The following is a 13,104-nucleotide window of genomic DNA, read 5'->3' as shown; positions in this document are numbered from 1 at the left end:
TGTCCTGTAAACCTCTACGATTCACTTATGCAGGGTGATTGCCTGGGATCGGGAAAATTAATCCACTTGTACTCTATTTTTAAATGCTTAACATCCAGCTATCGTGTACTTAAACTAGGTTTGAATTAAGCTGCCTTTGTAAGGGACTTCCAGTACGCTTTGGCTTGCTGATGAAATATTACTTACGTCTTCGTTATCACTCTCCGCACTGAGCTTCTTCTTCTTCTTTTTGTCGTCCTCCTTCTTTTTCTTGTCCTTTTCTGGAATTACATCATCCAGAAAACTGAGGTTGTGCTGGGAGAAGATGTAGTCCATCGCCTTTCGAACGGCAACGAGAGCTAGGATCTGCGGGCAAGGCAATCCCGTTGTCACATTTTCAAACACAAGGCAGTACATGAAAATGTCGTGTGCTATGAGAGTCTCCTAAAAATTACACTTCAGGTTCATTCCAGCTTCTAGTCTCCAAATTGCAATTTATGGGTAACAAGCCCTGAGACTCTGGCCCTCAAAGCCCACGTAATCCCAACAATGGCAATAGCAACTTGCATTTAGATAGCATCTTCAACGTAATAAAATGTCCTTAGGCACTTCACAGGAGGGTTATCAGACAATATTCGACAGTGAACCATGTAAGGAGGTACTGGGACAAAAAACCAAAAGCTTGGTCAATGATGTAGGTTTTAAGCAGCTTCTTAAAGGTGGAAAGGGAGGTGGAGAGATTTAAGGAGGGAATTCCAGAGTTTAGGATCTAGGCAGCTGAAGGCATGGCCACCAATGGTGAAGCAATTAAAACAAGTAAGAGGGCACTCAATGGAGCACATACCTCCACCCACGCTGTGTTAACTCAACATTATTAGAATGACACAGCTTGTCCTTGAGGTTTTGCCCTGCCTAGTTGATGCTCCGTAACTACAAAGCCGAAAAATACATCTTTTTAATGAGAACTTCCATCTCACTGAGGGGGCTTCAGGCCAATCCACGCCCCACAACCTGCTCCGAAAACTCTGCTCATATTTTGACAGCTGTGATCAATTTCAGCAGCTGAGACAGTCCACAACATTCTAAAGCAATCAACAACATTCTAAAAGAAAAACTCAACTCATCCTATCTCCCAAAGTTAATGGATCATTTAAAACATTCCTGGATCTGGATCCGGATCTGCAGCTTTGCCAAAAACTAATCACTTCTTCCTTCGGCCAGACTCTATCTGTGTACCAAGTTTCATTGAAATCTGCCCCATTAGTTTTTGAAATATATTGTTTACAGACAAATAGGTGAAAACATTACCTCTACCCACTTTCAGTGGGGGAGGTAATCAGTGATGCAAAAGATACCAGAATTGGAGGGATGCAGTGGGTTGTAGGGCTGGAGGAGGTTACAGAGATAGGAAGGATTGTAGGGATTGGAGGAGGTTACAGAGATAGGGAGAGCTGTAGGAGGTTACGGAGATAGGGAGGATCGTAGGGCTAGAAAGGTTACCGAGATAGGGAGGATTGTAGGGGCTGGAGGAGGTTACAGAGATAGGGAAGGATGTAGGAGGTTACAGAGATAGGGAGGGTTATAGGGACTGGAGGAGGTTACAGAGATAAGGAGGGTTATAAGGACTGGAGGAGATTACAGAGATAGGGAGGGTTGTAGGGACTGGTGGAGGTTACAGAGATAGGGAGGGGTGTAGGAGGTTACAGAGATAGAGAGGGGCAAGGCCCATTGAAGGATTTGAAAACAGGGATGAGAGAATTTTAAAATGTGGGCATTTCCAGACCAGGAACCAACAGAGGTCAGCGGACACAGTGGGTGATGGGGGAATGCTTATAATCCTGGTTTCTCCTGTTTTAATAGAACGTTAAATGTTCCATATTCTGACCACCCTCTGGGTAATGAAGTTTCTCCTGAATTCCTATGGGATTTAATAGTAACTATCTGATATTTATGGACCCTAGTTTTGGAATCTCTGACAAGTGGACACACCTTCTCTACATGTACCTTATCAAACCTCATTGTAATTTTAAAGACCTCTATCAGGTCACAACTCAGTCCTTTCTTTCCAGCACATTGAGTATAACATGCATGTTTGTTTAAAGGGATAGCTTGCTAACAAGTTTGCTGTCCATGTTATAGAAAAGGTATTTTTGAAGACCTTGAGATATTTAAAGCTCTAAACTACAGGCTCCTACTTTAATGTCCTCTCTTGTTCCTATCACAGAATAATGTCTCAACTATCCAACTTAAAAATCCCTAAGGTGTTTCTACATTGGCAAGGCTAATTACTAAGTGAACTTTGCATGTTATGTAAAAGTAGATAAAATCTACTGTATATTTTATTGGAAGCCCTTAACCCCTAACCGAAGCAAATGGACACCTTTAAACGAAACCTTTATTCAACGAGTAACAGCCAAGTGCATTTTATTTGTTCGGGTTAACAACCTGTGAGAAGTTTGGGCACGTTTTCTACAGAAGCAGGAAGATTAATAATAACCCAGAGTTTAATATCCCACTTGCTGTTCTTCGAGATTTCCCTGTCCGGTTGCAGCTTTGACCAGGACAAATGGAAACATTTCTGGTCGTTTTGCTTTAGTCGCATTGTTCTGGGTCTTTAAGATGACACAAAACACCTTTTGTTTCTGCTGTCTGGCCACTTATTATCTTGTGTATCATTTTGTATTATTTTGAACATAAAAGTAAGGATGTTATGCTTCAGTTTATACAGGTCATTGGTGAGACCATATCTTGAATACTGTGTGCAGCTTTGGTCTCCTTATTTAAGGAAGGATGTAAATATGTTGGAGGTGGCCCAGAGCAGGTTAACGAGATTGATACCTGGAATGAGTGGGTTGTGTTATGAGGAAAGGTTGGACAGACTGGGCTTGTCTCCACTGGAGTTTAGAAGAGTGAGGGGTGATTTGATTGAAGTATACAAGATCCTGAACGGCCTTGACAAGGTGGATGTGGAAAGGATGTTTCCTCTTGTGGGTGAGTCCGGAACTAGGGGGGACTGTTTTAAAATTAGGGGTCGCCCTTTTAGGACAGAGATGAGGAGGAATTTTTTGTCTCAGAGGGTTGTGCGGCTTTGGAATTCTCTCCCTCAGAAGGCAGTGAAGGCGGGTCATTGAATATTTTTAAGGCAGAGGTAGATAGATTCTTGTTAGGCAAGGGAAGCAAGGGTTATCGGGGTTAGATGGGAATGTGGAATGCGAAACACAAATGGATCAGCCAAGATCTTATTGAATGACGGAGCAGGGCTTGAGGGGCTGAACGGCCTATTTCGTATGTTTGTATGTGTTCGTTACTCAAAGAGGATGGGGGGGGGTGGGGGTGGCTTGTTAGCTAGAATGTGATGCAGACAGATGCCAGTGGTGCAGGTTCAATCCCTGGTCCAGCTGGGGCAGTTCATGGAGCCCTGTCTCCTTGCCTTGCCCCACACTTAATGTGGAGTCGTGTCCCTCAAGCTATATAACTAATTGTCTCTCTCTAATGGAGAGAGACGTCTACCATCCCTTGTGGACTAGGCTAATTACGTACCTACTCCAAGAGAAGTCAGTGCAGAATGCAATTCCACGTGGACTATATACGCAGTTTGGGGCCCCAAACTCAGGGTATTTGGGGAATGCCTTGTAATCACAAAACATTCACAATTCCAACCCCATACTGGGGAAGGGGAAGGAGTGGGAAGGAAAGGGAGGTTGGAGGAAGTAGAGGTGAGGGATAGAACAGGTGAGGTTTGTAGAGTGGAGGAGGAAAGGGGAGAGATTTGGTGCTGAAACATGGAATAGCTTACCATGACTGGGAAAATGATGGCTGCCACAGTTGATTTCAGGATCCAGAGCATGGCCAGACAGATCACCTGGATGAAGGTGAAGAGGTGAACTCTCCTCAGAGGGACATGACGCAGGTAGATGAAGTCTGGTTGGTGTTTGGGTGGCATCAGCAGCAACTTCAATCGGTCCATGAACTGAAATGGCAAAATAGAACCAGCCTTTAACCCCCGACCCAGCTGTCTCACCAGCTTTTACATCAAGTGCACAGCACAGAAACAGGCCATTTGGCCCAACTGGTCCATGCTCTCTCCCACGATCCTCCTCCCACCCCCTCTTCATCTCACCCCATCAGCATCTCCTTCTATTCATTTCTGCTGATGTGTTCATCTAGCTTTCCCTTAAACACATTGAACGTCGGAAACATTTAAGTATCGCTTGGAAATGTTATATGCGGAATTGGAGAACTATACTGCACAGAAAGGGGCCATAAATTAAGGCTTCCCTGTCCAACTGTATGGCTTTGTTCAGCGAGAACTACAATGCTCCAAACTCTGTCTGTGTATTCAGGTTACCTGACCTTATAAGAGTTGCATCATATAGCTTTACAGACATTGTAACAGAATAATCTGCAGCCTGACTTAAGTGAAGAGAAACACATGCTTTGAAATAACAATGGGCACCTGTCGAGGCAATAGGGTTAAATTGGAATAAAAGAGTGAAGTGCACAGCACCAGCAGCTTTGGTGCCACTGTACAGTAATATAAGTGAGGCTGTTAACTATTTCAGGCTGGGATTCATTTCTCTTGAAAAGAGAAGACTAAGGGGTGACCTGATTGAGGTCCTTAAAATTATGAAAGGGTTTGATAGGCTAGATGTACAGAAAGATGTTTCTACTTGTGGGGGAGACCAGAACAGGGGGGGGGCATTGATATGAGACAATCGCTAATAAATCCAATGGGGAATTCAAGAGAAACGTCTTTGCCTAGAGAGTGGGGAGAATGGGGAACTCACTCCCACAGGGAGTGGTTGAGGTGAATATAGATACATTTAAGGGGAAGCTGGATAATCACATGAGGGATAAAGGAACAGAAGGATACGCTGACAGGGTGAGATGAAGCGGGATGGGAGGAGGCTTGTGTGGGACAGAAACACCAGTGCGGACCAGTTAGGTTGAACGGCCTATTTCCGTGTTGTAAATTGGATGTAATTAGTGTTAGCCTGGTGATGATGGGATGGTAACCATATCATCATGGCTGTTGCCCAGGAGGTGACATCAGACTTGGGCTAAGATCTCCGCTTCAGTGATCGGGCTGTCAGGGTGCCAGGGTAATGGTGGGTAGCCTGGAACCCACATCAGTGGGAGAGCCTCCAGCCAATACTCATTGCCTTTGAAGTCTTGTTTCAGCAGCAAAGAGGGAAACTGCAACCAAACTGCACCAGTTCACACGGCCTTTAATCAACTGCTTTCATACAGCTGCAAAGGGCAGGTCATTTCAGGGAAATGGCAAACCTTTCAAGTTTGTGTTGTCTTTGGAAACAAGTGTTTTGTTGTTGCTGGTTTAGTAACTCAAATCTTCAATTCTGCTCCCAGACTATAACTTTATCCAACATCTCCAGATTATACCTAAAATTGGTAGCATTAGCTTTGGGGAGTCAAATCTGGTAGGTTAGAGGGTGGTGGGACAGGGGTTAAATAGATCAGGGAGCAAAGTCCTGTCCACCAGAGTGGAATATTATACATGAACACACCTTAAAGGCACCTTTCTACACTGGAGCAGTAAGTTAAGTCAGCTTTAACTTTGAGGAGCAGCCTATTGACCTGGAAGGCAAGTTTAACATCTCTGCAAGTAGAATAACACAATTCCAGGCTTATTCGGGTGTTAAGATAGAGAAACATGAGGAAATATATATATTTTTAATACTGCAAGAGGATATTCTTAGGAGAAGATGTTTAAGTTGAGGTCCTGACCGCCAGTATTCGTTTACACTCAAGGTTTCAAAGTAATATTTGAAGAGGGGAAGGATCTTATATAACACCTTTCGCAATCTCAGGTCATCCCAAGATGATTTACAGCCCATTTTAAGTCAATGTGAAACATTGTCGATGTTGTAATGTAGGGAAATTCAGCAACCAATTTGTGCACAGCAAGTTCCCACATACAGCAATATCATGAATGACTAAATAATCTGATTCAGGGATGTCAGTTGAGGAATAAGTATCAGCCAGGCCTTCAGGGATAACTCCCTCTTATTCAAATGAATAGCTGTGGAATCTTTTATGTTTACCTGGGGGCAGAACGAGTCCCTGATCTAGCATCTTACCTGAAAGACAGCACAGCCCATTTAAAATGCAAGCTCTTTCTAAAATGGAAATTAGTTTATTGGGTTATTTCACCAATTCTGCCCGTGAAAATAGCAGGGGTCAGAGAATTTGTTCTAGAGTATGGTAATTGTATCTGTGATCCACACTCCCCAATAGCATGTCTTCACATTGGGAGCCTGGCATCAGTGAGGTTGCCTTTTTATGTATACATACACTGGGCATAAATGTGAGCTGGATATGCCCACAGCAGTATCTGTTTTACATAGAGATTGGTACAGGTTTGAGTGTGGGGTTTATACACAGGCTTGCACTTGGGAAACAGAGACATGGTGTTAATGTCTCTGGACCAGGAATTTAATCCTGGGGATAAGGGTTCAAATCCCACCAGGGCAGCTGGTCGAATTTAAATTCAATCAATTAATACAATCTGGAATTGGTCTCAATAATGGTGACTTGTCATTGATTAATTGTTGCAAAAATGCCCTTTCACAGAAGGATATTTGCCATCTTTACCAGGTCTGGCCTGCATGTGATTCCAGACCCACAGCAATGGCCACACAAGCCTCTCACTTCAAGGGTGATTAGGGATGGGCAACAAATGCTGGCCTTGCCAGTGACGTGATAGAATAAAAAACTGGTATGTGTGCAGGTTACCTTTGAGTGATGGTACAAGTGTAAGGGTAGATATGTTGGTACAGCAGAGGTGCACAAAAAAAATATAAAAACATTGCAGCAACACAGAAAAGCATCAGCAACACTGGATATTCCTCATCAAAAAGGGCAGGTAAAATACTGATTCAAAGATATCCCATTGAGAAGGATTTGAGAAACTACAAGTGTAATTTCCGATGGGAGGAAAGGAGAAGGAGACAGTGTGAGCACAATGACAAATGGAACTGCAATCTTGTTTGTTAAAACCTAAAGCTGATTGCATAACCGGATGTGGGTTACAGCAGAGATGGTCTCAAGTGACACCCCAGTGAGCTATTTATTCTGGTAAGACTGTGACAATGGCGACTGTTCCCGCAGACAGGGCTGGGTGGTGGGGAGGGGTGAATTAGGGTGATGTAAGGAAAATCACAACTTAATTCATAAACAGCGGTCAATTGAGTTCGACAGAATGATGGCCAGTCAACGCTTGGGAAGCCACCCATCAAAACCTGTTGGGTTTGCCTGGCGCCTCCCAGGAGTTGCACAGGGGCGCTGCTGGGAAGGGTGATGACACTGGGGGTGGCCCTCACTATCTGGTATTCTGTGGAAAGCCATCCCCCCATCTTTCCTGTCCTTGCCTCTGACCCCTGTCCTGCTCCCTCTCCCATGATCCCCACCCCCACCCTTATTCATCTGTGGCCTGGGGTCCCTCCACGATCCTGGGCCTTGGGTGGGTGCAATACCGTCAGCAGCCACCGGTCCCACTGGCGCTGGCACCAGTGACGGGTGGCAGCCCCTGATTGGCTGGCAGCTCTCGGCAGGCGGGACTCCCGCCACCGGGGACCTCAATCACTGGGAAGGCCCCCACGGCAGCTAATTATGGGCCTGGAGAGCTCTTCATTCCATTGGGCTTTCCTCACTGAGCTGACGGGGGTTCCTTGTCTGTTCTCCGACCGGCAGGCAAGACCCCGTCAGCCCGACAAAATCCCAGTCATTGTGATCTAATTATTTGGCTTTAGGGGTTTGCATTGAAATGATTCACAGTCTCATGGTGGGATTATTGTCGCTCAGAAAATTTTCAGTCAACAGTTACTCAAACTAACTTTGGCAATCAACATGTTGGTTAATAATTATCAGACATATTCTCTTGAATTTAGCTTGCAAATGGTTGGCATGTTGCTATGGTTACTTACCTGTACGCCTTTCAGAGAAGCGACCCCCATATACAGGAAAACTCCATAAAGTACTGGCATTGGGATATACTAGAATGTAGGAAGAAGTCAATCAGGCACTGAGCAACCATCCACTTTAACTCACAGTCATATATATGCTTTCAAGCAGATTTAGGCTCCTTTGAAGTTTTAGTTTCTAATCCCCACAGTCATCAACAACAACAACTTATATTTATATAGCACCTTTAATGTAGTGGACATCTCAAGGTGCTTCAAAGGGGTGTTATAAAACTAAATGTGACACTGAGCCACATAAGAAGGTATCAGGACAGGTCACCAAATGTTTAGTCAAAGGGGTAGGTTGGAAGAAGCATCTTAACGGAGGGGAGAGAGGTAAAAGGGGTGGAGAGGTTTAGGAAGGGAATTCCAGAGCTGAAGACACAGCAGCCAATGGTGGAGCGATTAAAATCAGGAATGCTCAAGAGGCCAGAATTGAAGCAGCACTGAGATCTCGGAGAGTTGTAGAGCAGGAGGAGGTGACAGAGATAGAGAGGGTTGAGGCCATGGAGGAATTTGAAAACAAGGACGAGAATTTTAAAACTGAGCCTTATTAAGCAGCAAGTAAATACATTCTGTTTAGACTTAATAGAATTTAATCACAAACAAATCCAAGTTTGTAAAGTGGTGAAACACCAACACAAGTGGGACAAACTCATTATTGTTAGAACAGATCTCAGTTAAAAAAGAACTTAATTGTCCACCATTTTTTTATTCACAGGAAACCTTATTTTTTTTTGGTAGACCAAAAACTCTGACAATATCAAATTATAAATGTCAATGCATGGATAGTCTTCACACAGGGAATTAAGTGATAACCTTTCCTTATCCTGGTTTCCAGACATCTCTGGTAGATCTCAGCTGAAGAACCATGTCCAATTCTTGTTGTTATGAGAACAATCCCAGCTTTTACCTTTGTAACTGAACTCCCTCATCCAGAAACATTCTAGTAAACTCCTCAGGACCCTGTCCAAGTCCTTGTATCCTCTCTAAGGTGCGGTACCCAGAATTGAATGTAATACTCCAACTGAGGGCAGCAATTTATAGCATAACTTCTGAATTTTGTACTCTGGGTCTTTATTTATAAAGCTCGCTACTCTCTTTTCCAGCCGACTTATCCATCTTATCCAGCAAATCCTTCAAAATTGTACCATTTAGTTCAATATTGTCTTCTTAAAGGGATATCTTAAGGGGATACCTTTGGAGGTATCGCCTCCAAAGTAAATTTTGGACAAAGCCTGACCTTCCCCAGGAAGCAAGTACCTAGTGCCCTCTGGCAATGAGGTAGCCATCCACAATAACTACAAGGACTATTTGTTTCCAAGACAGTGCATCAACAATCTTTCTCCCCAAGGACAATCCCACAATGGAACAAGCTGCCAAAGGGAATAGACACAGCCCCATCATTGAAATCTTCAAGACCCATCTTTCAACTATTTCTATTTATTTTTTTATTCCTTTACAGGATGTGGGCTTCACTGGCTGGGCCAGCATTTGTTGCCCATTCCTAAATGCCCTTGAGAAGGTGGTGGTGAGCTGCCTTCTTGAACTGCTGCAGTCCCTAAGGTGTAGGTACACCCACAGTGCTGTTAGGGAGGGAGTTCCAGGATTTTGACCCAGCGACAGTGAAGGAACGGCGATATATTTCCAAGTCAGGACGGTGAGTGGCTCAGAGGGGAACTTCCAGGTGGTGGTGTTCCCATCTACCTGCTGCCCTTGTCCTTCTAGATGGTAGTGGTCGTGGGTTTGGAAAATGCCATCTAAGGAGCCTTGATGCAGAAAACAGGGGTGGAACTGGTCTGGACTGTAATTGTGAGACGGGTGATAGTGAATCAACAGCCCATTCCTTACCCAGACCTGACTTAATTTTCTATAGAAGCCCAACAGGAAATTATCTGGATAAAAGTTGCTGATTCCCTACCCCTGTCTTATTGCTGTCACCCAAGGCCTATTTCACCTCTCTCACCTCACAATCCTCGTTTAAACTCTTTTCCTACAGCTTATTATAGGACAGAATTTTTTTTTTTGAAGTGCTGAGCAGATAGCTACAAGTTCCGATCTGTCCCGCCCTATAGTTCTGGAAGGAGTCACAAGTGACTGAGATTTTGCAAGTTATATTTGTTTATAATTTTAAAAAAAATTTGCATTTCTCTATCGCCATTCACACCCGCATGATGTCCCAAAGCGCTTTTCAGTCAATGAAATCCCTTTTGAAGTGAAGTCTTGGTTGTAATGTAGGAAACGCGACTGCTAAAATAGGCGCACAACAAGATCCCACAAACAGCAAAGTGATAATGACCAGATCATCTGTTCTTGTTAAGTTGGTGAGGGATAAATATTACACCAGGAGAGCTCACCTGCTCTTCTTTGAATGGAGCCATAGGGTTTTTTACATCCACCTGAGAGGGCAGACAGGGTCTACATTTAACGTCTAATCTAAAAGACGGCACCTCCGACAGTGCAGCACTCCCTAAGTACTGGCAGCTCACCACCACCTTCTCTCAAGGGCAACTAGGGATGGACAACAAATACTGGCCTCGCCAGCGAAGCCCACATCCTGTGAACTAATTTTTAAAAAACTGGAGTCAATTTTTAAAAAAAATTCATTCATGTGATGTGGGTGTCGATAGCTAGGAGTGTCCACCTGGATTTTGTATTGATGTCCTGGTCTGTGATTTGAACCCACAACTTTCTGCCTCAGAAGCAAAAGTGCTGCCCATTGAGGCACAATTAATCTCAGGGGGCGGGCAATCTTACTTCTTTCAACTCCCTTCCCCCGTCAAAATCATTTCTCTCTCTTCATTTTATTCCTTGTTGATAATGTGCCACTGACTCTCATTCTATCAGGTGATGCACAAGAGCAGCATCTCTGTCCAGTTGCCTCTCAGCCCTCCGAGGGCAATGACTCAGCTCCCCACAGTTTGTGAATCAAAGCTTATGAAAAATGTGTGAAACATGGGCTAATGAAGACTGCACCCCCACCCCTGCGCCCCCCCCCCCCCCCCCCCCCCCACCCCCCCCGCCCCCCCACCACCATTATTATGGTACCTCACAGTTCACACACATGACTCGGGACCCTCAATCAAAGGAATAAGTCCCAGCAAAATTTTAGTTTAACCCCTTGAAATTCAGTAAAAGTCATTTGTTCTTGCAAAGCACAGCCTTAGAGGCACTGGCGAGAGTCTGCCATGAGGAGGCAGGAGAGTTCTGCAGCACTGAAGTAAAAGGCTTTGCACAACTTCAACCACATTTAGTTGTGTGTGTTTGTGTGAGTGAGATAGAGAGAGAGAGAGAGACAGGAGACAGTATGGGTTTTTGTGTGTGATTTGAAATTTTTGGTAATCAATTTGTAATTAATCTTTTGTAATCAATTCCCCTCCCAATAAACAATAACATTTTATTAGCTTTCCTAATTACCTGCTGTACCTGCATACTAACTTTTTGTGATTCATGTGAGAGAGAGAGAGAGACAGTGTGGGTTTTTTTGTTTGTATATGTTCCTGTTAATAATTTTCATTTCCTTGCATGAAGGAAGGAAATTGCAATGAAATGTCAGCGATATTAATCTTGAATTTCAGAAAATGGTAACAGCTACGAATGGAGACACAGGAACTGTGACAGGCCAGAAATGACCATTTGTGTAATTAATTAACACCCCCTCAAAAACGTGTGATTAAATATTATTAAGAAATATTTAAATGTGGTACCTTTAGTATGGGTGCTATGAAGACAGATACACCAGTTAGAATGAAGACAATAATCCCGGTTACTCGCTGTTCCCTGGAGGTGGACAGAAAGAGCATTAAGCATGTCAGCACCATAAGTACACTTCAGACAGGGAAATAAGACTTCAGGTGAAATACACTGAATTTTACAAAACAAACTTGCCATCTCTGAGGATATTATCCTCCTATTATTAAAAAGCTAACAGGGATCCAGCTGCAGCTCACACTCTCATCTCTAAGTCTGATAGCTGAGGGTTCAAGTCCCACTCCAGATGCTTGAGGACGGAATCCAGGCTGACATTCCACTGGGGGAATGCCACACTGTTGGCGATGCAGTCCTGTGGGTGAGATGCTCAAAATGAGGCTCTGTCTGCTCTCTCTCAGGCGTTGAAGAAGAGCAAGGCCGATCTCCCCAGCGTGTTGCCAAACATTTATCCTTCAAACAACATCACCGCGAGCAGGTTATCGGGTTGTTATCACAATGCAGTGTGTGGGAGCTGGCTGTGCAAAAATTGGCTGTCATGATACTACATTACAAGAGAAAAAGTACCTGTTGGCTGTAAAATGCGTGGGACTATCCTGGGGTGGGGAAACATTCATGTCTTTCTGTTTTGCGTAACAGTTGCTGACTCAGTGGGAATACTGAGCATCCCAGAGTTTTCACACTGAGCCACACTGTAAAACCCCCTCCTCTTGACCTCACACTGGAAGACCAGTTAATACATCCAGACAGGGGCCATGCATCCTTCATGAGACATCATCTGAGCCTAGGCTCAGCCCATATATAGGGGTATTCACTGAATGATTTTGTAACATGAAACCCTGACATCATTTGTTACGGATCCTGTAAGATTAAGTCCAACTTTGTTCATCGTGGATTCAAAACATGATTGCAAATTGGGGGAAGAGGGGATGGAAGGGGATAGTGAGGGAGGATATTGTGTCAATACTGATGCATCCTGGAACACTCATTCAGTCTTTAAATGAATACTATCCAACTGTCTCGAGACTTTATATGTGTGGATCTAGACAAAATTCTCACCCCAGTGAGCTTCTGGTTACACCCACTGAGTGAACTGGCCAGACTGGTAACGCTCATCTCCTTCCTATGAGGCGTTGATGTATGTGTAGGGTTGCCAGTGCTCCAGGGTTGCCCTGGATCCTCCAGCAGTTAAAGGTTAATCTCTTGGACGTTGCTGCCAGCAACTGGAGAGAAAAAAATTCATGGGGGCATTAAAAAGAAATGAGGATGGATGTGTTGGACAACCAATGATGGGAGAGCGGGGTGGGGCAGTAGGAGGTGGGGGACTTATGCGATGACACCTCCAGGAATATGTCCAACTGCAGTTGGCAATCCTGTGTAAAGGGCGCAACTGGTGGAGGATAATCAGGCTGGGGGGGATGGTCCTCCATGGTGCCCA

General features: G+C 44.2%; 1 protein-coding gene across 1 annotated transcript in view; it reads right to left on the bottom strand.

Annotated features, from left to right (window-relative positions):
- Window positions 1–13,104, bottom strand: part of LOC121291345 (electrogenic sodium bicarbonate cotransporter 1-like) — a 193,240-nt gene that overhangs the window by 12,427 nt on the left and 167,709 nt on the right. Inside the window, exons 20-23 of the mRNA XM_041212447.1 lie at window positions 11,666–11,738; window positions 7,923–7,991; window positions 3,776–3,949; window positions 187–345 (exon numbers count right to left, since the gene is read on the bottom strand). Coding sequence (XP_041068381.1) covers window positions 187–345; window positions 3,776–3,949; window positions 7,923–7,991; window positions 11,666–11,738 — 475 coding nt within the window. The remainder of the gene's footprint in view (window positions 1–186; window positions 346–3,775; window positions 3,950–7,922; window positions 7,992–11,665; window positions 11,739–13,104) is intronic.

Source organism: Carcharodon carcharias, chromosome 1, assembly GCF_017639515.1.
Source record: "Carcharodon carcharias isolate sCarCar2 chromosome 1, sCarCar2.pri, whole genome shotgun sequence".
Taxonomy (NCBI): Eukaryota; Metazoa; Chordata; class Chondrichthyes; order Lamniformes; family Lamnidae; genus Carcharodon; species Carcharodon carcharias.
This window is presented reverse-complemented; position numbering and strand designations above follow the sequence as displayed.